Here is a 22,770-nt window from a genome sequence, read left to right as displayed (position 1 = left end):
CTTCCCCCGAGCCGCGCGGGGCCGCCCGCGCACCGGTACCTCGGCGGGACTTTCTGCGGAGTCCTCCTCATCCGAGCCCCTCTCCTCAGAGGCCTGAGACAGTATTTCTTCTCCCTAAGTTGAACGCAAAAAGACGCGTAGTGAGCGTGGGAGAGGCGTGCTAGGATGGAGCGGAAGAAAGCAGCGTTTTGTTACCATCTGGAATAAAAAGCTTTTGAGTAAAAAGCTGGGTTTGTTACAGCTGTCCTGCTTCCACTGTGAAAGATTAAGAAAACGGCCAGAATTGGCTCCCGCTAAAGCCAGACAGGAGCGTGTGTGAAGAGCTGTTGGAGTGACCTTTGCCTCTTCCCTTTGGGTGCTGCTCAGGGCACCGCAGAGGAAGGCTGCCCCGTGCCCACTCATTACAAGCAACAAAACCCACCACTTCGGGGCGAGAGCTTTGGTGCAGGGAAGCCCCCAGAGACGCAGGCCCTTAATCTGGAAATAAACCACTTCTTTCTGCTGCACTGGACAGGACTGTAATACAGTCAGATCGACTCTACCCATGCACAACACCCACCAGTTGTCTGGGCGAGATGAGTGTTCTCCTTTCCCAGGTTTTACCTGCCCCAGGCAGGACAGTGATTCTCACCTGAAGATCCCGATTTTTAAGGATGCCGACCCAGAACGCCTCCTGGCAGTGGTTGAACGCCAGCATTGCCTTCACTCGGTATACAAATTGTTCCAGTGACTTCTTCAACAACGGCACGTGGTTGGTCAGTCCAATGTCCTGTCGAATCTAAATACGAAGCAGTAAAACATGATTACGACTGATCCTTGCCTAAACGTTCTGGCTATTTAAAAAGCCATTGATTATACAGGTGGGAGGGATGGGACATGATCCTCACAAAGCTTGTCCAGATTATGTCATTTCTTGGCCAAATTCTTTTGCAGGTTTTGTTAAAAAATAAAATTCATATAAGCATTTTGTCTAAGGCAGCGAAATGATCCCTTGCAACAATCCAAACAGCCACATCCACTCTGGAGAAAAACAGGAGCCTCAGCTTTTCTCATAAAGCTTAGAGAGAGGCTAGTAACTGCTCTACATAAGTCAGATGCATTCTGCTGACCCTTGGGAAATACTTTTGAGAATCTGCTTTTCCTTTGCTGCATCATCTCAGTATGTTACTGGTGCTGCTTGCTGTATTCTCCAAGAACAACGCACAGCTCTTCATGCACAGATCTCACACTGCTGCCATCTCACTCATGGCAGCCGCAGCTTGCTTGCACGCAAACATCTGGAAGCTGCATCACTGCTGGTGGTGTGTGCAGCTGATAAAGTCTGGGTAAGTCTGACTCGCGTACAAGCTACTGCTGGTGAAACAGCAGAGTTATCTCTGGAGGTCAGCAATGGACAATCACACCATTCCAGTCCAAAGCAAAAAGCACTGCCACAAGTGGCCAGACTCCAAAACTACCTGCCTGGGAAGGGAGATAGCTACTTGCTGACAGCCACGAGCTGCAAACTAATACTGCAGGGAGCTTCGCATCAGGAAATCGCTGAATTCCCAAACACAGAGAAGCGAGAATGAGAAAGGTGTTAAATAAGGCGCTGCAATGACAATCTTTTTTTTCCTCAGTGTCTGATGCAATTCCTGTGTGCTAGCTACATGGAATATATGCGCCCTACAAACTCCAAAGCCAGCTTGTCCAGACCAAAGGAGCACTGGCTTTTGAACAGGAGGGAACAGATGGAGTTGCTGTAAGCAAAAACCAGCCGAGGAACGGCAGCTACGCCAGGTATTGTGTGAGGTTCATCTCCTCCTGCTAGCCTTGGATCTGCAGTATGGAACAGAGTCATTGCTAAACCAGAAAACCTGCCAAGAGCCATAAACAATTATTTTGTGCATAAGTATTTTCCTCTTTCATGAGAATACCTTGTAACCTTCTTGCATTAAGATGCCCTCATTAGCTACACTCTGAAATCAGATCAGCTTCTTTTCTTGGAAGGGTTCAACATGCCTGGGAAGAGGGACACTGCTTTGCTGCTTCTTCTGCCAACGGGGAATGGGTAACTAAGTACCAACAGCAATCTGTTCTCTAGCCTGTGTACCGGGCAGGACCTAGCAGTCATCAGCAGTAATCAGAACCAAATCAGGTAAAACCTGGCTAATGACACAATCAACAATCACAGTGCTCCCTGGGTCTTGGAACCTGCCCAACTGCCTGCAGGCAGTTCAGAGACTCAGCAAAGTACTGTGGCATTTGCAAAAATCTGTCTCCAGAAACTGTCCTTATGTCCAGCATTAGATACGCAAATAGAAGAGAGGTTTGGCATGGAAGAGTAAATGACGAACACTTAGGAAGTTATCGGTGAAGCTCTGTGATGCCCTTTAAACATATTGAGGGAGAGTAGCAAATCTTGGGTAACACTGCCTGGTACGTCAGTGAGCATCTACTAGTTTTGTATGAAAGTGAAATCAGGACTGGTTTAACAAATGTTGGTGACAACTCCTCTTCAAACAGGTATGGAGCATTCATTGCATACATTTATCTGCCGAGATTCAGCTGCTGCCTTCTCATTCTTGCAAAAATGATTTGGCACAGACACCTAATCAGATTGCAACAGATACAAGAGCAGTGGTAAAACACAGGTGTTCACTAATGCAGTTGTATGCTACCAGGGGCCATGGGAACAGCACTTGAAAATGCTAGTCATGTGCAAAGACAAACAAGACATCGCAAGCTGCAGGGATGTTACCCTGTTTATAAGGTGAATTGTGACTTTACAGCAAGCGTGAGGATTTCACTTTCAAACATGAGCAGGACTTCATGTGTTCTTGAACCTCTTAGGAGTCTAACAGGAACACTGCAGCACACACGAAATTCTTTCTAACTACCTTTTCCCACGCGATTCTCTCTTGCGACAAGCATTGGCTCTCCACACTGTAAGCAGGGTGCTAATTCTCCCCTTCCTGCTCCAAGTCGCCTACAGAGAGACTGGCAGACTGGTTGCATGTTACCAGTTTCCTCCGCTCCCTTTGCCCTCTTCCCTAGTATCAACATAACAATGCCAGAAAGGCACCTCGAGAGGACTTTGAATAAGGTTTTCCCCTTGTCCACCTCCTGTTGCTGATTCTTCTGACTCGCAAGGCTGTTGATCTTTGACAAAGCTTCTCTCCCGTATTATCAATGTGGCATCTATACTATAAGCAAGGTCTCTAAGGTCTGAGCTTGTGTCCTCAGAAACACCCTCTTCCAGATGCCGCCAAAGATGGCAAGAACATCTGTCCTCAAAAAGAGTGTGCTAACCTGAGCTGACATCCAAGTCGGCCACTTCTAGATCAAATACTTGGGGCCATTAACCAAGGCTATTTCTCCTCCTCTCAAGAGTTTTTGCTTGTACAAGACACTGCTGGAAGCCTGTGAGTAGAACCTGTCTATGCCCTGGAAAAGCAGTGGAAGGGAAATAAATCATTCTTAGGACAGGAGTTTGTGCTGCAATTAGAACTTATCTTACCTTGGAATGGCCACACATGTGATGAAGTTGTCTGGTACTCAGCTGCAAGGTCTTCAGCAAACTCTGCACATCATCCTGCAATGAGTAGACCAGCAAATCAGTCTCAAAGGATTTTTCCATAAGGGAAACAAGAGTAATGAAACAGTTTTAGTCCTAGCAATCCTTTCAAAGGGTTACAGGATAGATATATGATGCACGTATGCAGGAAATGTCAGATGAATGGGACGAAGCCGCAGAAGACTGGCACTGTGCATGTAAGTCAAGTAACTGGTAATAAAAGTGTTACCCCATGCAATAAGGCCAAGCACTTTGAACTGAAACTGATTTTGAATCAGAGTTTGGAATGAACGTGTATGAGTAAAAGCGGGCCAACTAAAATCAGGACAACCTTGTCACATCTTGCCTTGAGTACAACCTTCTGAAATAGGGGAACCAGAAGAAAAGTATAAAACATACTGCTAGACTCTGGTATTTGAAATGCATCCAGCACAAACTCTGGATATCAATCCTCTTCATTGAGCAAATTACATAGCACTTTCTATTGTCCAGTGGCAATGACTAGATATCTGTTTCATAACCTCATTCCCTCAAACATCCATGAGAACAGATATTACATTCGCAGTAGAAAGGAGTTATCTATTAGAGAGACAAGTTGTGAAGACTAAGCCAAAGAATAAGTCTGACTGTCAAAGCTGGACTGCCTTGCAACAAAGCAGGGGGAATAAGTGAACTGGTCTTGCTTGTCATGTAGTGCAGCAAGGTTGGCCTGTCCATCTTCACTCATGCATATTGTCCTGCTCAAAGCTCCGAGAGTTATTGCAAAGACACCAATGACACTGTCTATCTTGACCGCAAGGCCTCACCAACCTGACTGCTCACGTGAGCTTCCTACTCTGTAAGTGTCACCTTTGTGGTAATAACTTTTGAAGGAGATGGAGGTTGAAAGGGCTTCCTTTGCCAACAGTGAAGCCATCCAACCAGAACAGTGATGGTAAGTTGGGTAACAGTGATCTGTTTGCTGAGAGCGCACTGGATGGGCAAGTAAACTGGGCAGAGCACAACTGGAGACACTAGACACATTTGTCATGAAGTGTCACAAGTGTCATGCCAACATGTGACCAGAGACAGGAACCTTCTTCTAGCAAGCATCAGTCATGCTTCCCGACTGGGAACCAGACAGTTCTGTCTCCGAAAGGCTTACCCTGTGCTTTTTAAAGCTGTAGTCCAGGAGAGGCATGGCAAGCTTCAGAAATGCTTCTACAAAGAGACGGCCGTACTATGAAAGAATAATAAATATATCAGAAGGAAAATTTAAATTCCTTTTCAAAGAACCATCACAAAGTCTGATATGATAATGATACATTCTTCCAAGCTACTTCCAGCTACTGTTCACACTTAGTAAAAGACTATATTCATGTGAAGGCTGTACTGGAATATACAGGATCAGTAAAGGGTCCCAGTTTAATCACTGCAAAGAGAGGCTAAGGGAACAAGGTCTTATCGTTGTACACATCCCCGGTTTTATTCACTAGCAAACTGGGAATAAAACAACTAAACACAAAATATTACAATCACTATTCATATATGTGAGTCCAAGCCAGAAAAAGGGACAGTTGCAGAGGGACGCATCATCTTTCTGGCCTCCAAGGGAGACCTGTCTGCTGTGGTGTCTCCTCTCATTTGGAGTACCATGGGGAAAGGAGAGAGCGGAAAGGGTCTAAAGTCAGTAATGCCAATTGCAGTAATTTGTATACAATGCATATGCATGGGGATTAGTGGAAGACAGTTAAATGTATAAGAAACCATATCTGCTTCTTCCGGAGAATCCAGTAACCACTCTACTCCACTGGAGGCAATCATTCAAGAAAGCTGGTACTTAAACTGCTCTCTTCAGTTATTTTGAATTCTTGCTTACCTTCAGGCAGATGCTGAGAACAGGCCTGCTGTCAAATACCTACTTGGGCAAGAGGAAAAAAGAGAGCCAGATCAGTCCACAAGTCTAAAGGAAGCAATGTAAGCACAGCAGCCAATTAAAAATCACCCTTCATTAAAGTGTGAAACCTGTTCTCAGGCAACATCCATTCTCAAGTTTCAACAGGGAACACTACATAAGAGCGTGAAACGTTATGGCTGTCAGACCAGTACTTGGCAGGATGGCTGTCTGGTGATCTAAGGTGCACCTTTTGCAAATGGCACAAAATTATCTCAGCAAGTCTGAAGTTTTTAATAATTTGGGACCCAAGTCCAGCTGAGGGGCTAGTAACCACATAACGGACAAAGCAAAACAATGTATTTTTGGGGAAATAATGAAACTATTACATTAACGGTGCCAGCTGGCAAAAGACACCAGGTGTCACTGCACAGGCCGCACACAGCTGTGGTCCAACAGCAAACAAAGAAACAGAACAGATGGTCTCAGCTCTCTTGAAGGCTTTTTTCTGGTACACAATGGCATATATATTTTTGCCACTCACCAATTCTGTAACTAATTAGCAGATGTTTTAACTGGCATAGCACACAGATGTGAGTGAGAGCTGTGAAGGCACCCTGGTGCTGCTTTGGATTGCAAAACAAAACACCAGCTGGTCCAGCTCTGCCCTTTATGCTCTCAAAAGGTACCTGGAGCACAGATAGGGCTCCGGTGAACTCTGCTGTATAGAAGAATCTAGTGCAATTCACCAGAGCTCATAAGCTGAACTTGAAAAAGCTGGACTTGCCAATCATCGTTTCGGGTATGACAAAAGCAAACAGTGATGATCAACTTAAGCAAGGAGAAAAGTGCACCTGTACCTATCGGCTTCTGCCCAAAACATCATCACACTCAGTGACACTGGATGTAGCAACTCCAGGACTGATGGAAGGGAATATTTCATGCAGCAGGGCTGGCCTCTAGAGTTCATCACCATAGGATGACATGAATTGTCAGCAGGATTCAATGGAAGATCATGTGTTACCATAAGAGCAAGTGAAGCTGAGGGCTGTCAGCTAAGCACCAAATGCAGGTTAGACAGGAATCCAAGCTTCCTGTTCAGAGTATTAGCCTGCCTTCAGCTGAGTACATCAGGAGAGTGTTTCCTTCTGTCATGTTATTCCAGATCTACCTGAAGGGTTTCTCCCATCTGCCTCTTCTACAGCTGGCAGTGGACTCTGTCAGACACAAAACACTAACTAGGGAATCCGTTCGTTCAGTCCTTTTTCTGCACTTCCTTACATCATCCTGTCTTTGTGCAGACTTATTATTTGTGTGAGAACAATGTTAGTAAAATGTGCAGGCTGTAAGAATTAGGTAGTATTGAAGTGAAAGCTAAATGGAAACCCTTGCACGCAGATTATAACTGGCTTTATTTACCACCTCCTCCGGGTTGTTCCACCAGTCAGCCATACTTCCCATTTTTCCCTTGTGCTCGTGAACCTGGGTACACTGGGCTTTGCTGGGAATCTGAAGGTAAAGCCAGAAAAACAACCAGAACCTCACCTTGACCAAGTTAATGAGGATATGGAAATTCCGCACCGCAATGTTCCACTGCAGCAGCTTCTCCAGTTGCACCTAATGGGATACAAGGGGACAATAACCCCAGAGCTGTATTTCCTCTCACCTTGCTGGATGCTCTCTCAGCATTTGCTGTACCCAAAGCATTGCTGTTGTCGAAGACAGAGGAACAAAGCTTCACCACAGGCCAATTTATCACAGCAAAACCACTTAATGGCAATTTCAGCCTGATCAGTGCCCGCATGGCTTAAAATGCTAAGAGTTAACACCCTTCCTTGCTTTCAGAGCAGCTCTTGGTCATGAAATAATTTTGTGCTCCCACACAGGTGTGCAGACGAACTGCACAGCTTAGTATTTTGCCAGTTACTACCTGTTTTCTGGTTATAGCTTCTGCTGGATTTACTGTATTTTTGGCATGGTACAAACCAGAAAAAAAAAGAATGCTACTTATATGTCACCCTGTATGTCAATTTTGGCTGATCAGTGAAGCTGTCTGACTGCATTTCCTAGACAAAGTTCAGAAGTAAATTCCTTTCCAATTTATACATCTTTATTGTACTGTACTTATGTCTTCTTTCCCTCAAAAAGTCCAGTGCATTCATTTTCCTACCTCACTTGAGTCTGATGGTTTCCCAGCTGGGATGCTTTTCACTGAACTTTCTAGTTGAGCCATCATTACTCTGAAGAAAACCGGGAATGTCTGCCTGCGGAGAAAGTGAGAGCAAAACTAAAAGCCAGCTCTGAGCATCTGGATAGGCTTCTTGTCCCCAGAACAGTGTGGAAAACTTGAAGGTTACCCAGCTGGGCATCCTTCTCAACATGAAATCACAGCAGATTGGCCCTAGGACTCATAAGCATGTCTAGCCCAGCCTCATCGCCCAGATGGAGAGTCCTGGGAAGTCACTACCACTTCCCCAGTATGAACCACACATAGATACCACCCACTTCTTTGTAGCTCTGGAGGACACACAGCAAAAGGTTTGCGGCTGTTAGCATAAGATGATTTTGGTAGTTCCAAAGCAGGAACTTTGGCTAACCGTGTGTAAACTGTGATTCCGAATTCCTGTGGCAGGAGCAGACACACCCAGAGTGCTTTTGCACACTGCATACCAGTCCAGGTTTGCCTACAGCCACCCCAGGCCCCTGAGCCTGACTTTTAGAGTGCTTTATACCACCACAATAGCACAGAAAGAGGCAACATACCTGACAACAGACAGCAGTCCATTCTCCAGTTAAAATGGCTCAGAAATAATAAGTTCAACATTGTGTTAAAGCACAAGGCCATTCCACCTTGACATAAAGCCAACCATGTACTAAGCTGTTGCGTACTGCCAAAAGAATGTTTACAAATGCCCTCAGTAGCCCAGAGCAGTACTAACATGAAACCATAATAGACCACAAAATAAGAAAATGAAATACTAAAAAGCAGAAATCGCCAATATGCACCTCATGAAATTTAAAGTCTCTACTGATATAGTTACCTGCTTAGCGTAGGATAAGTAGAAGAACATCCGTCTTTGGCAGAGTTCATCAGTTCAGAAACACCAACACTGGAGATTTCTTCTATAGCTTTCAAGATGTTATCTGCATGCTCCAGGTAGACACTAAATCCAAAACCAGCTTAGTTCATCAGTAAATGCAGAATAACACAGTAAGTTTTTGAACACTGTCCTACCTGCAACACGTGGCCTGAAATTGCCAAGCTCATTCTTATGCCAAAGGCAATCAAGTGTAGGAAATCCAAAGCAATACTTAGAACTGTCACAGTAATGTGACAAACCTGGATTTAATATTTCCTCATTCTTGTATTTAGGAAAGACAGGCTGGGAAGAGGAGGAGATGGAGTTGCCCTTTACGTGAGAGAGTGGCTGGGTTGCATGGAGCTCTGCCTGAGGATGGGTGATGAGCCAACCCTCTGCCTGAGGATGGGTGATGAGCCAACCCTCTGCCTGAGGATGGGTGATGAGCCAACCGAGAGCTTATGGGTAAGGATGAAAGCACCAACCGCTATGGGTGACATTGTAGTGGGTGTCTGCTATCGGCCACCTGGATCAGGAGGAACAAGTAAATGAAGCCTCCTACAGACAGCTAGAAGTAGCACCATGTTTGCAGGCCCTGGACCTCATGGGGGACTAACCACCGTGATCCCTTGATCTCTCCTGGAAGGACAACACAGCAGGGCATAAGCAATCCAGGAGGTTCCTGGAGAGCATCAATGAGAACTTCCTGACACAAATGACAGAAGAGCTGATGAGGAGAGGTGCTCTGCTGGACCTCAAACTTAAAACAAGGAAGGGCTCTTTGGGGAAGGTCGAAGGCAGCCTTGGCTGCAGTGACTGTGAGATGGTAAATTCAGTATCCTGAGAGAAGGGAGCAGGACAAACAGAATGATCATAACCCTGGTCTTAAGGAGGGCAGACTTTGGCCTCTTCATGGATCTTCTTGCCATGGGGCAGGGGCCTAGAGAGAAGAAGGGTCCAAGAAAGCTGGTTGATATTCAAGGATCGCATCCTCCAAGCTCAAGAACACCCCAACCCAAAGAGCAGAAAGTCAAACAAAAATGCCAGGAGGCCTGCATGAGTGAACAAGGAGCTCCTGGCAAAACTCACACACAAAAAGGGAGTATACAGAAGGTGGCAGCAGAGATAAGTAACATGGGAGGAATACAGCAACACTGTCAAAGCATGGAGAGATGTGGTTAGGAAAGCCAAAGTCCTCCTGGAGTTGGATCTGGCAAGGGGTGCCAAGGACAATAGGAAGGGCTCCTCTAAGTACATAAGTAGCAAAAAGACGACTAGGGAAAAATGTGGGTCCGCAGCTGAATGGGGCAGGGTCCTGGTGACAGAGGACATGGAAGAGGCTGAGGTACGTGTTAAGGGACTGAATGCCTTCATTACCTCAGTAAAGACTGAGTAAGACTAGTAAAGACTAGTCTAGTAAAGACTAGCAAGACTGGCCTCCCGAGATCCTGTGCCTCAGAGTGGGGGAAAGTCTGGAGCAAGGAAGACTTTGTGCAACAGGATCATGTTAGGGAAAAGCTAAACAAACTGGACATCTATAAATCCACAGGCCCTGATGGGATGCACCCATGAGTGCTGAGGGAGGTGGCTGATGTCATTGTGAGGTTACTCTTGATTACCTTTGAATGATCATGGTGATTGGGAGAAGTGCCTGAGGGCTGGAGGAAACCAAATGTCATTCCTGTCTTCAAAGGCAGGAGGAAAGACCCAGGGAACTACAGGCCAGTCAGCCACACCTTGATCCCTGAGAAGGTGGTGAAACAACTATCCTGGAAACCATTTCCAGGCACATGAAGGACAAGAAGGTGATTGGGAGTAGTCAGCATCGATTCACCAAGGGTAAGTCATGCCTGACCGGTCTGGTAACCTTCAATGGCTTGTAGATGAGGGGGAGAGTAGTGGGTATTGTCTACCCTGACTTGTAAGGCTTTCAACACTGTCTCCTGTAAGATCCACACAGAGTAACTGTTGAAGTGTAGATTGGATGAGCAGACGGCGAGGTAGACTGAAAGCTGGCTGAATAGCCAAGCTCACACGGTTGTGCCCAGCATGGTCCCCAGCAGCCTGCTCTAGGTCACCCTGCTGGAGCAGGGGGGTTCGAAAAAGGTGGCCTCCAGAGGTCCTTCCCAACCTCCACCATCCTGTGATTCCGTGACTGTATTTCACCTAATACTCAGTCCCGCTCTCCTTGACTTCAGTGACAGCTGATTTACTTTCAGTTTAGTGAAAACAAAACCAGACACTTTGGTCCAGATCCACACTTACATGTGTATGTATGCACGCATACATGTATAGGTGTGTTGATGTATACAAGCTACAGTCTAGCAAACATGAGGTCCAAGCATGCTTCTATGGCCCATGGCTAATGGAATTCTTCCTATCATTCACTGTCTTTCCATGCTGTAGAAACAGTGCTTTAGGCCAAACTATGTAAGTATGAGGGTTATGACTGAGAGGGGTCATTCCTCTGCATCAACAGTAATTATTAGAAATAGTGTCTCAGCATGCTTGAGACTATGGCTTGAGCCTTACCAGAGCAGAGTATGCAGCGCATTGTTGAACTGGCTGCCCTTCTCTCGGTCTCCACCGGGCTTCACCCATGACTGGCAGAGGAATTGCTTTGCTAGGGAAGCTGTAAAAGATAAAGGATCACTTAGTGTAGGAAACATGTTTTTCATTTCCCATGTACTGCCAGAATCCAAGACAATTTCCTTCTTCCATATAAAGGCAGTGTGTCCCAATGGCTTTTGGAAAGATCACAATATTGCTACCCCTCAATATGCCTGCACTTTGTTAAGTCAGAATACATTTCCCCTAAAAAGCAGTAAGACCACAAGGACATATATCACGATAATAAAATATATGCACATCCAGTGTGCTCCGGGCCGGAAGTACCCATTCGCACCAGAACCACGATCGATCTCTGGCCACGTCTCCCCGACAAACTTACATTCAGCATTATTTGTTTGGTAGCTCCTACAGTGTGCCAACTGTTTTAAATTGGGGCAATATGCAACCCTTAGGGCATCCATTTTTAGAAATGGAATTCCAATAATAAATGATTTGACTTTTTGGCAACAGCGCTATAATAATAAATGTGAACAGACAAGTTTAAAGTTCACAGATTTGTTAAATCAAAACTGCTAACAAACCTGTCTGTCTCTTGCAGAAATGTTTAAAACCAGAAAATTATTAGTTAAAACTGGTTATTCCCTGCCACACTGAGCGGGCAGTTATCCCAATGTGGGACTGTTCAAAATAGTAAAATAATCTCAAAGTAGGGAACTTACAATTCTGAGTGGCTATGGGGATCTGAGAAGGACAAATACTAGAGGTGTCTTAAAATGACAAGGTATGGCCGAAAGAGTTGACTGTGTTTGGAGTCTTTATTTCAGTGTGTGACAAAGCTGAGACCAATAGTTTTCTTGTATATTTCTTGCAAGCATGTCTATGCCTTGTCTGCTTGAATGCTGTTCCTCTTACAGAATAGGTCCTAATCCCTGAGAAGAGTTCTCTTAATTGGAAACATTTGTTGCATGAAGAACATACAGGTTTCCCCCCCCAACCTGAAGTAACAGCTGTATTTGCAGTTCATTTCCATAATGTTTGGAAATGAGCTGTCACAGCACACTGAGACATCTGTACTACTTACACTAGGAAGTTACATCAGTTTAAGTCTATGATCACCCCCGTAATCAGTGATTAAACCGGTACCAAAATTCAACAGCAGGCTTTTTCTTAGAACTCTTAAAAGCTGTGAGGCGCTGATTTTTAAAAACACCAACTAAGAGAGCTGGAGGCTGCCTTCCTGCATGTGAGTGAAGCACAGCAATACAAATACCAAAGAGGTTCCAACATATTTATTGCTATTCCTTTTATTAATGGCTAAGACTGTTGACCCCAGTGAGACTACTAGGATACCAAAGGGAAAAATCTCTCCCCCAAAAGATGCACTCCAGAGACAGAACCCACAACTTACAGGCAAAGGACAGCACAAAAGCTAATTAGAGGTGGTTCACACATTACCCATTTTCTCTTTTTTCCAGCCAGCCATTGGTTTCTCAGCGACGGCAATCAGGAGCTGAGTGAAGATGAATGCACAGTGGAAGCTGGGAACACTCTGCTGGAAATTCAGTAGGTAGTGAAAACTCTCACTGGGGATGACAGGAAAGAGGATAGGTAAAAACAGTGTAAATAGTCTAATACTTCCTTTATATCTATATGTTTCTGGGAGATTATCGTATCTCAGACCCAAGGTCTCCCGTGCCCAGTAGTTTGTCTCTGGCAGTGCCCTTCTGAAGAAGGGGTAGTCAACCACTAGCAGATAAAAATTCAGTCACTGAGAAACTTCTCTGAAGCCCCAGTCACTCTAAGTCTAGCAACATCTTTATATGCTGCTCTTGCGTAGTGTGCCTGTAGGCATTTTAACTATCCAGAACACACTCATTCCTTCTGTGAATCCTACCAAACCTCCTAGTCTCCAATAGCATACAAATGAATGAGATCCATAGATTAAGTCATATTTTATAATCCAGTAGCTCCTTTTCATTAGGTTTGACTGCACTGCCATTCTATTCAATACAAAGCTCTCTGAAGGTGGTATGGTCTCTATGAGAGCTCCCAAACACACATTTACTCGTAATGCCCACACAAACCAGGGAAAAACTGCTTGAAATGCCTCCTTTCCAAGCTTGAGAAATACTGATTCTACCTTGTCAGCTCCTCAAGAAGCAGAAACTCTGTCTCTCCTGGCTTTAGCCTCTCTGCAAGCACCTGAAGAGCTGACCTTAGCAAGTCAGTATTTTCGTGCTGAGAAAAACCATTCCTGAGGGAGAAGAAAAAAAAAAATAAAAATCTAGTTCATCATCAGACTAGCAGGAAGAGAGATATCGGATGCAAAAGCATATCTGGGCATGTATTTGCAGCAAGAAAAATAAAGAAGCTGGATATGCAAGAACAACCCTGCAATATGAAAGTTATAAGGGGACACAAAAAAACTGAAAACTGATTTTGACAGCAAACTTAATTCATATACCCTTTACGTTTTTCAGGGAAAGGAAAACCCTGTGCACACACCATACTAACTTTTCAGTTAGACTGCAGACCTGGCTAGGAGAGGACAGGCCATTTCACATAAGTGAAGGTGCATATATACTAAAACAATGCTATGTGGACCTGAAAAAAAGAGGATGTCTAATGACAGTTGCTGTGCAAGTGCCGTGATAGTGGTTGGTCACTGCTTGAACAACAGGTAGGAGCTTAACAGGGAGGAAAACTGTAGACATCTTCGTTAATTCTTTGAACTACCAGTGTCTGTGAAATCACTTAGTGAGGGTGTGCATTCTGGAAAGGCTCAAATGCCTCCACGTTCTAAATCTATAGACTGAACACAAGTTAATTAACAAGTGGTAATATAAGAAGGCTCAACTAAATGTATGTAAAAGGTGTTGTAAGTTGGTTGCTGGAGTGAAGTGGCTGGACAGCCCCAGTATATGGCTGCCTGACCTACAGCAAAACAGAATTATGTTACTCTCAATCCAAACCAAAGAGCAAAACTGATCTTGAGCTTGCCTGTGGTTACAAAGTGGTCAGTTTCTTTGGTTTACAAGATGGGTACACTCAGGAACAACCAACATTCATACTGGCTAATGAGAAAATGACCAATCTGGGAATAGTCAGGAGTGGATCAGGATCCTTGAAGCTCCAATAGTGGCCTACAGGAGAGGCAGACCTCAGACCTCATACACATTTTACACAATTACTACTGGTTTGTAAGTACAAAGGTAAACCACTTTCTGCACACAGATCTAAATTACGGTTCAGAAAAAACTTCTGTGATGCTATCCTGGATTATGTATTAGCAGATGCAGAGGTCAAATCCAGGCTGCATACGCCTTGTTGAGTTTGGCATTTATGAATCCAGTTCGAGTGCATCAGCAGCGCAGGCTTTTTGGCAATGAAGTACACATTCATCCTTTCCCATCGGCAAAAGAAATCCTTTCATTGCTCAGGATTCAGGCAGTGACAGTTTAGTAAAGGATGAAGGGACTTACTGGGTAAGGCATTCCAAGATCCCTAGGAGTTGCACAACTAGGTGTGCCAGTATGCCACTTACACTGGTCTTGATCCAAAACCACATTGAATTCTAGCCAATTCAGTGCCTCATCACCTACAGTTTTAGTTCAGCTCAGGATCAAGCAATGAAGCTTGACTTAACTATGAAGTGCTTAAGTCTCCAGCCACTGCAGTGCATTGTTCTGCAAGGCTGACAGGCCATTTGCTGGGCACAAACACTTTAAAGAAAAGGAACAAGAGTATGCAATAAACAGACTATATTTGTTTAGGCAACTATACACTATTTTGTTTAAACTCACCAAGCAAACAGGGAGCGGAAAGTTAGTAACAGCTGTTGGTAACAAGAGGACATCAGCTGGTGCTCCTGGATGTTCACTCCTGGGTCATCTTCTACACCCCGATTTTGTATAACAACTGCCTTTAATATCAAACAAATGATTCATTAAATGCTATTCTAAGGGAAGATAATGACACAAGAATCCATTTCCATAAATTCCATGTTTAAAAAACCTGAAGAAAACAAAGCCACTCTCTTTTTCCCACAAACAAAACCAAAACACCTTTAAAGGTGACAAAACTTGACAGTTTTTTGAGTCACAATTGCTGCCTACTGACCTGGAAGTAGTTGTGCATGTTCTCCATGTGATTACACAGTGGCTTTAGTAGCTTGACTACACACGTAGCAACTTCCTTGGGGGATCTCTGACACAGGTGGGAAAAGCCAATATCCTTGTAGCCTCTTTCCTGCAGTAAACCCAAAAGATAAAGTAATTTTAATCAGCCTTACCCGAGAATAACTTTGCATCAAGCGCTACCTCTTAGACTGCTTCTGAGCGGTGCAATTCCTGATGTCATACACTCTGTCAGGAAGGGTCACGGAATAAGAAAGTTGGCTTCTGCTGAACAACCAGCACCAATTGAGACAAGCAGACAACATCCAGTGAAAAGAATAAAACTGATGTGACGTGTAGCTCTTTTACATTTTACTCAAACACTGAGAGAAAAACAGTCTCTGCACATGGGAATTAAGGTAGGTGGAAAGACAAGGAGAAAAAACACTAAATATGATGGATCACATCAGGTTGTAGTGAATTTCTCATAGTTTAATGTAACGGGCCACACATGTTTACTTTTCTTCCAAAGGCATCAGCCCAGAATGCAAGGAGTCACTGCACTCAGGGTGTTCTAAAGACTACAGAAAAAGCGGAAACCTGTATCCAGATGCTTCTGTTGGATCTGGCAGCTATCTGGCCTGTCTAACCTGAGCTGCTTCTTTAACAGCAGAGCCAGTGTTCCCAGGGAGATGTAGGAAAAGGGTCACGAGTTTTGAGGCTGTAGGGCTTTCCCTCAGTTATATACCCCTTCCTGAGACATGCAGAGAACCACATGCTGCAAACACTTCAATGAGAGAAGTGGTACAGAAGTCTCTTTTGAAAGAGCAAGTGCTGCTCTGACACACAGTTGGGCGTCAGACCAATTATTCCATTTAACCGTTAGGTGAAAATAATTGTGAAAAGCATTTCTCTCGGGAAAGGCCTGGACACTACTGATGTGCTCTGACTCAGCCCAGGTCTAGCCCCATCGTCTGCTGCTGTACTTGCCTTTGGAAAGGGCACTCTCCTTGTAGAGCCTGGGGTCAGCACATGTTCCAGCTTCCAGCACAGGTCGTCCAGAAGGAAGCAAAGTTCAGCAGGCCCCAGCTGCACAACTTCACGAGCCTGCAATTACAAGAACTGTCAATCCCAGGACCCAAACGTAATTTAGTGCCTTGAAGCTCAAGTTCACCCACTCCATTTCCAGTTGTGACTCCTGGCTTAGTTAACCTCAGTCAGGGACCTGTTTGGTAGATGCCAGGGTTTCATGTCTCCCCCACTGCAGGTATGGGGCATTGGTTCTGGTTACTCAAAGTGTGAAGCAAACCTGGTGCTCTGAACATAGCTGAGGCAATGTCAGTAACACTTCACTACTGAGAGAGAACTGATTTGTATACATTGACATTGAAAATAAGCTCCTAAGGATAAAAAGAGGTTTAAGCCCAAAGAGTCACAAAATTCACCAATTGAGTAACAGTCAAGAAGTTATTTGAAATAATGCCACATAGCCCAAGAGACCTGTCAAACAGCCTTCCGCTTGGCATGTGACCTGCATGCAGAGAGACAGCTGTCCTTGGAGCGGGCCAGGCTGTACTCCAGCCTGCCATGGCCTTTTCACATTTTACTCATCTTACTGTAGCCTAACAAAATTAGACTCCAGATGGACTCAGCTGCCTACAAAGAGGCAAACAAAATTAAGCACTTCTGCTGTCCCCATCCACAGTAGTGCAGTTTTATATAAGTTCCCAGATGATAAACAGAACCCTGCCCACTGAGGGCACATCCACGACACCAGTCCCACGTTTGTGCCGAGTTTCCGATCTACAGATGCCTTGAGAGACTTGCCCTCTTACAAGATAGGCTTTACTTAAATGTCATAGATTCTTTTTAATAGGCAAGACGCCTCTTAGTGTATTTAATATCTGACAGCTTAGCAGTGTTCAATACTAAAGCCCCTTCCATTCCATTAGGCCTATACATGTTATGCTGTATCTTTTTTCCTTTTATGCAACATTTATACTACTGTCTTTAATGTTGCTATACTACATGTCTGCTGTTCTCAGGAAAGTCCTCTTTATCTCAGTGCCTTGAAGTACTTTGGTTTCTTTGGGGGCAAATTCCCTCCTGGTACCTAGCTCACAGTCCTGGACCAACAACACCTCTTAACATCAATCTTCTGTCCATTTTAATGGAGCAAAAAGGGCCGAGGCCTCCGAGAGAGGCAGTTACACAAAGCCTTATCAGTATGGTTTTATGCTGTTCCATTCACCTCTGTATGCATCTCTGTGTCCAAAACAGACTTTGTCAGCAGCCCACAGTGGAGTACAGTGAACACTTCGAGGTCTAACTCTCGGAAGTACGGGCGATAGCTCTGCAGCTGCGCCAGAGGATTTCCTGCCTCTCTCTCAGCACCAGTCTGAAAAGTAAATGGCAGAATTAAGGTTGCAACCTACAAGACTGTAAGACCTTCTAGCTCAAATAAAGCTATTTCTTTCACAGATTTCCATATTTTGTGCTAGGTTGAAAAAAAATACTACGAAGAATTAACAATAGCTAGTAGAGAGAGAAGCACACAGAATCAGAAGCATTTTCATTTTGGACACTAAAAATTTTCTAGAAAAAAATAATACTTAGGAAACTGGAACAATCTTTGCTATTTCCTTTCTGTGAATCAGGGGCCATTGTGAAACCCATTCTGGACTTGGTGAAAGACCAAGCACTATAAGCACCCATAAGCACCACAGGAGAGGAAGGGAAATGTTTTTAGCTTTCATAAATACTAGGATGGTAAACTATGGGATGGTCTGTTGTCTCTGGGTGACAACCTGTAAGTTCTTAGAGATTCGCTCCACACAACCCTATCAGGGGAGCTGACGCACATTACATGTGGCTAACAACAAGACTTCGGTATTCTGTCATCCTGGGCAGGGCACAGCATCTAAGGACTAGTCTGGGACCAGTACTCTAGTCAGGTAAGAAAGATTAGACACATTTCTTCCCCAAACTATTTCAGACTTTGCTTATTCCCTGCAACTTAAGTAACTTTGTTATATCTGGCTCAGTTACATATCTGTACAATAGCAGGGAAACAGAAGCATATTCGCCTGGCTGAAATCGATAAAATGGACTCTGAATAATATTTATTAGTAATAGTAGTAGAAGTGGGGCCTTGTGGGATGCTCATGAGATCGCAGCCCCCAGGATGCTGACCCCGAAGCTGGGCACACTTCCCTGGCTTTTCTCTTTCAGCCAGCACAGATTTTGCATTCCAGACACGATGACAATACTGTAAGAGCTTGTACAAAAGAACAAGAAAGAAAATTAAATAATTCATTTGTTGATAGATTTGGGAAGTAGTTCTTAGTATGTGATGAAAATGGATAATTTTAGAGATGCCTTATCACAAATACAATGATCAAATACCTCAAGGTAAGTTTGCAAAATGAGCACCTGTGACTGAAGCAGACTAGAATCAGTGGCAGATATGGTCCTTACCGGAGTTTGTATTTTCCAAGACTCATTTTACAACTTCTGACCCGATTCTAGGAATGGTGGGTTACTGCAGTAATTTGAGATGGGATGCTGGCTTAAAACAGAAACTTTCCATAGTCGTAACGAGAGAGTAACTAGCAGTATTGATAATCCTGCACATTTGCACTGCCCTGAACCATACTGCCTGTTGGAGAGTGGCTGGCCTCTGCAGCAGACAATTTTCAAAATTCAGATGGGAGACAGGTGACAGAAAGCAGAACTGAACCACTTGACTGTGTTAAACTTTTGAAGTTAGCAATCCCTCTCTCAAAGCTTTTGTTTATGCTTCTATGTCATATCCCCTAGTCTATCTTTCTTGCAAGTGCCCAGGAGTACACACCTACCTTCTCCAGCTCGGAGAGCTCAGTATCAGGCTGGTTTCCCTCAGAACTGTCATCTGCTTGAGAACGATCTGCAGAGCAGGCTTTGCTGCCATCAGCCTTTTTTTTCCTTCCTTAAAGAGAAAAGCAACTTCAGAAACAAAGGCTACTCTGTGCTAAATGCTAGACAGCACTTGCAGCCAGGGAAACAGCAAAGAAAGCATGGAGCACGCACAGGTTGTGTGTCATCTGTAGCCAGGATCATGGTCCAAAAGAAACAAATGCGTTTGGGGATCCCCCTCAACCAGCTTCTCTTTTAGAAAATCACAGTAAGAAATTAAAGCAAATCTCTGTAGTTTAAATTCTTACTGTAGTTTAAACATGTCATGGTTTGAGGTAAAATGGAACCAATTTTGTTCAGTAACTTCGCTTCTTAGCTGGGCCTCTCTAACTACTGAAATTAACAGCATATTGTGCAGACAATGTTCACTCTCTCAGAGTGATAAGACCTATGTTTATAGTTGATGCCCAGGCATGGTGTGCAGAGAAGCTCTTGTTTATACTTATTGCTGTAACACCCAAGGCCAACCAACTTTGTTATTTGCCCGGTTGGAGGGTCGGAAGCAGAAAAGCGTAGTGAGGTCCCACCTGCAGGGAGGAGCGGACAGGACAGGTGACCCAAAACTGACCAACGGGGTATTCCATCCCATCTGCCTCATGCTCAGTATAAAGGGTGAGGATCAAAGGGTCAGCACTCTTCCTTCAATGGCCAATGTCTGAGGAGGACTCTGTTTGACTGCCTTTGATCCCGAATGCAGATCTGGAATCCAGTTCCCATCTGTCACTGAGTCCAGCCTGGGACTGCCCCAGTACCAACCGGTGACGTGATTGTCTTCTCGGGAGCTTAATAGGGTTTGGTATATATTTCATTATTTCTTTTTTATTTTATTATTAATATTTCATTAAAGTAGTTTAGTTCCTCCTAAACTCATAAGTCTCTTTTTCCTCTTCTGCCTCTCTCTTTGAAGAGGGGTAGAGGGGAGAATCTGTTGGTCCCATCTGGGGTTCCCCAGGTCCCCAGTAGCCAATTTGGCCTAAACGATGACAAAACATTATGAAGTGATTGCAAAAATGAGTGAGACATCATCTTAAAAAATGCTTGAACCAAAATTTAACGTTTCCTCCTCAAACACAGTATTGAGAAAAGAAGAGGACCTGGGAAAGGAAGATAAGACACAACTATAGAAGGAACTTGCAGGGCTGCTAAGCCAACAGCCAAGAAACACAATGAATTAATCGCACCAGTCTTCACTGCTGACAACAGCAGGGAGATTCTGACCTGGCAGTAGGGACCTGACACACTGTGTAGCAGAGAGATCAAAGAAACTACACTGATTTCACGTAATTGCACAGGATGTATTAGACCAAACAGTCAGCCAATAAGTTACCAGGGTGAGGTGACATTCACACGAGGTCCCCAAAGGAATGCAAATGAGACATTTCAGAGCTGCTGGTCACAGTGCCAGAAGACTGATAGCTTGCCAACATAATTCTTCTAAATAAAAGGGGATCTAATGGGAATCCAGGGAATTAAAGACCAGTGAGTCTGTCCTCCATCACTGGGAAAATGGCAGAGTTGTCCATTATAAAAAATAAGATCACTGAGCACACAGACATACAGCCTGTTGGGATAAAGTCAGCAGGGCTTCTGTGAAGGAAAATCTTGCCCCACTAGCCTGCCAGGTGCCATGTGCATAAAAGGGATCCGTCAGCCAGAAGATATTTAGATTTCCAAGATTTGACAAGGTTTTACACCAGAAACTATTAAGGAACTGAACTGGAATAGTGCTTTCTTGGACTGAAAGCTTGTTAGAGGAGAAGCAGCAAAGGGTAGTACTTCATGTGCAATTTTCAGATGGAATCAGCCATTGAGTCCTTCAATAATCGGTTGTATTCAACTTCATAAGCAACTTGGAGAAGGGAATGCTCAGGAAAATCCCCAACAAATGCAAAGTTTGGCATACGCTTTCATCTGCCATTTTATAACTGCTGTGCTGATGAGCATCAGAGACTTCTGCTGTTTTATCTCTGTGACCCTTTCTGGCGACCAGGCCACAGGTGAAGTGAAACAGCATCAATGAAGCTGCATCTTTTATTGCATTGTCTTTGGAAGAGCAGAGTCAGACAGGAGAAAGACTTCTATGTCAAAATAAATAATCCCTCTGAATCTGACTGGAAAGTGAATTTGATATGTTATGTCCATCCTAAGGAGCTCTTTGTTCCCTCTGCTCTGAGGAATATTCTTAGACTAGGTTTTAGGACAGTGCATGAACTGATCTAATGGCCCAGGGATGGTTCTGCTCCTCCTCCTACTTCTTTCTCTTGTTCCCAGCCACACACACTTGCCTTGCACCGACTCAGAAAGCCTGATCATTGGTTAAGCAGTCACCTTGTTAAAACAGCAAAAAACTAACCTAGCAAAAAGTAAATAGCCAAAATAGCTACCACATAGTAACACAGGGCAGGAAATCAGGCAGCTGAGAGTGTAGTGTGAGGAAAAGAGAAGCCTTCCCCTATTTATTGGCAGTAAATTAATTTGGCTCAGCCACAATGAGATGCTGCACACCTAAAGGAGGAGCAAGGTTGGTATCAAAACTGTACATTCTCAAGACTGTGACCCATGGTCACAGCATTCACTGATTTTTTTGTAGGCAAGACAAACTAAGCTCAGGAATCTCTTGATCTGGTCTGGGCTTACTAGTCTGAGCACTTACTTCTGCTCCTTCAAAATAAAGTATCTAAAGTGATGGATCCTCCTTTTGTCTGCAGAACATAGTCATAACTTTCCTTCTGCCTTAATCACTCTCACGTGACAGGTCCGGTCCCTGCAGAATGGGTTTGGCACAGGAGAAAAGGGTGCTCTGATCTGTGGCCTCCTCCAGTTGTTCCATTGAATGGAATGTGAATTTTTGAAGTCCATTTTGGCTCAAAGGCACAAACATTCTCAGGAAAGGTTAATCTAAACTAGAAGTAGAACTAGAGACAGAAAGAACAAAGCAAATCTATTCCAGCTTGAAAAACTGCAAGGCAAGTTCTACTCTGTGGGAACTAGCAATGGGAAAGGATGAAGGAAGCACTTCCTTGTGCAGTGGAGCCATAACAAGGTTCCTGAGAGATCAGTTAGGTATAACCGAAAGGTCAGGGATTTGCAAGGCAGCTCAAGCCACAGGTTCAGTACCAGGCAATTGCACCAACCTGTCAAAGGCAGAACAACCTACTGCTGCAGAAAATACTTTGGCAGGTAAAAACAGTCAATGAAAGCCCTGGATTTTCACTGTTAAATGCTAAGCATCAGCTTTCCCAAGGAGACAGACTATCCAACACCTGTTTGGAGTAGGATATTTTTACATCCCCACTTCTGCAGCAACAGGAGTTGATCAGATAAGATTTCGAGCTAGATAGACCTTGCCAGAATTCTGTGCTTTATGCACACACAAGTGCAATGGCTGCAGTGCAATATGCCAGTCAAACCCCACATCATATCTGTTTGCTTAAATGTTTTAAACTTCCATTACCATTCCTTTTTCTCACTGGACCAACAGCACTACTGGACGGTACTGCCTCCAGGGCTTCAGAATCAAAAGCAGCTGGTGGTGGGACATACCCAGGCGTTGCTGAAAGAGCCAAAACGTAGAAATTGGGTTAGTTCAGCTCCTGAATGACAAAATACAGGCAAGATACA

At 44.2% G+C, this 22,770-nt stretch overlaps 1 protein-coding gene across 1 annotated transcript in view; it reads right to left on the bottom strand.

Moving 5' to 3' along the window:
• Nucleotides 1-39: 39 nt before the first annotated feature.
• The window catches only part of FANCD2 (Fanconi anemia, complementation group D2), a gene marked incomplete at its 3' end in the record, with an annotated part of 53,377 nt that continues 30,646 nt past the window's right edge, over nt 40-22,770 (bottom strand). The window contains exons 26-42 of the mRNA XM_009881106.1: nt 22,604-22,702; nt 19,053-19,162; nt 17,447-17,593; nt 16,186-16,302; nt 15,200-15,328; nt 14,884-15,002; nt 13,221-13,334; nt 12,536-12,663; nt 11,042-11,141; nt 8,471-8,593; nt 7,600-7,693; nt 6,975-7,046; nt 5,415-5,453; nt 4,701-4,775; nt 3,500-3,574; nt 632-778; nt 40-114 (exon numbers count right to left, since the gene is read on the bottom strand). Of these exons, the coding sequence (XP_009879408.1) occupies nt 40-114; nt 632-778; nt 3,500-3,574; nt 4,701-4,775; nt 5,415-5,453; nt 6,975-7,046; nt 7,600-7,693; nt 8,471-8,593; nt 11,042-11,141; nt 12,536-12,663; nt 13,221-13,334; nt 14,884-15,002; nt 15,200-15,328; nt 16,186-16,302; nt 17,447-17,593; nt 19,053-19,162; nt 22,604-22,702 (1,763 nt within the window). The remainder of the gene's footprint in view (nt 115-631; nt 779-3,499; nt 3,575-4,700; nt 4,776-5,414; nt 5,454-6,974; nt 7,047-7,599; nt 7,694-8,470; nt 8,594-11,041; nt 11,142-12,535; nt 12,664-13,220; nt 13,335-14,883; nt 15,003-15,199; nt 15,329-16,185; nt 16,303-17,446; nt 17,594-19,052; nt 19,163-22,603; nt 22,703-22,770) is intronic.

Source organism: Charadrius vociferus, unplaced genomic scaffold (genome assembly GCF_000708025.1).
Source record: "Charadrius vociferus isolate BGI_N301 unplaced genomic scaffold, ASM70802v2 scaffold223, whole genome shotgun sequence".
In the NCBI taxonomy this organism is placed as follows: domain Eukaryota; kingdom Metazoa; phylum Chordata; class Aves; order Charadriiformes; family Charadriidae; genus Charadrius; species Charadrius vociferus.
Note: the sequence above shows the minus strand (reverse complement) of the source record. Positions and strands in the feature narration are given on the sequence as shown.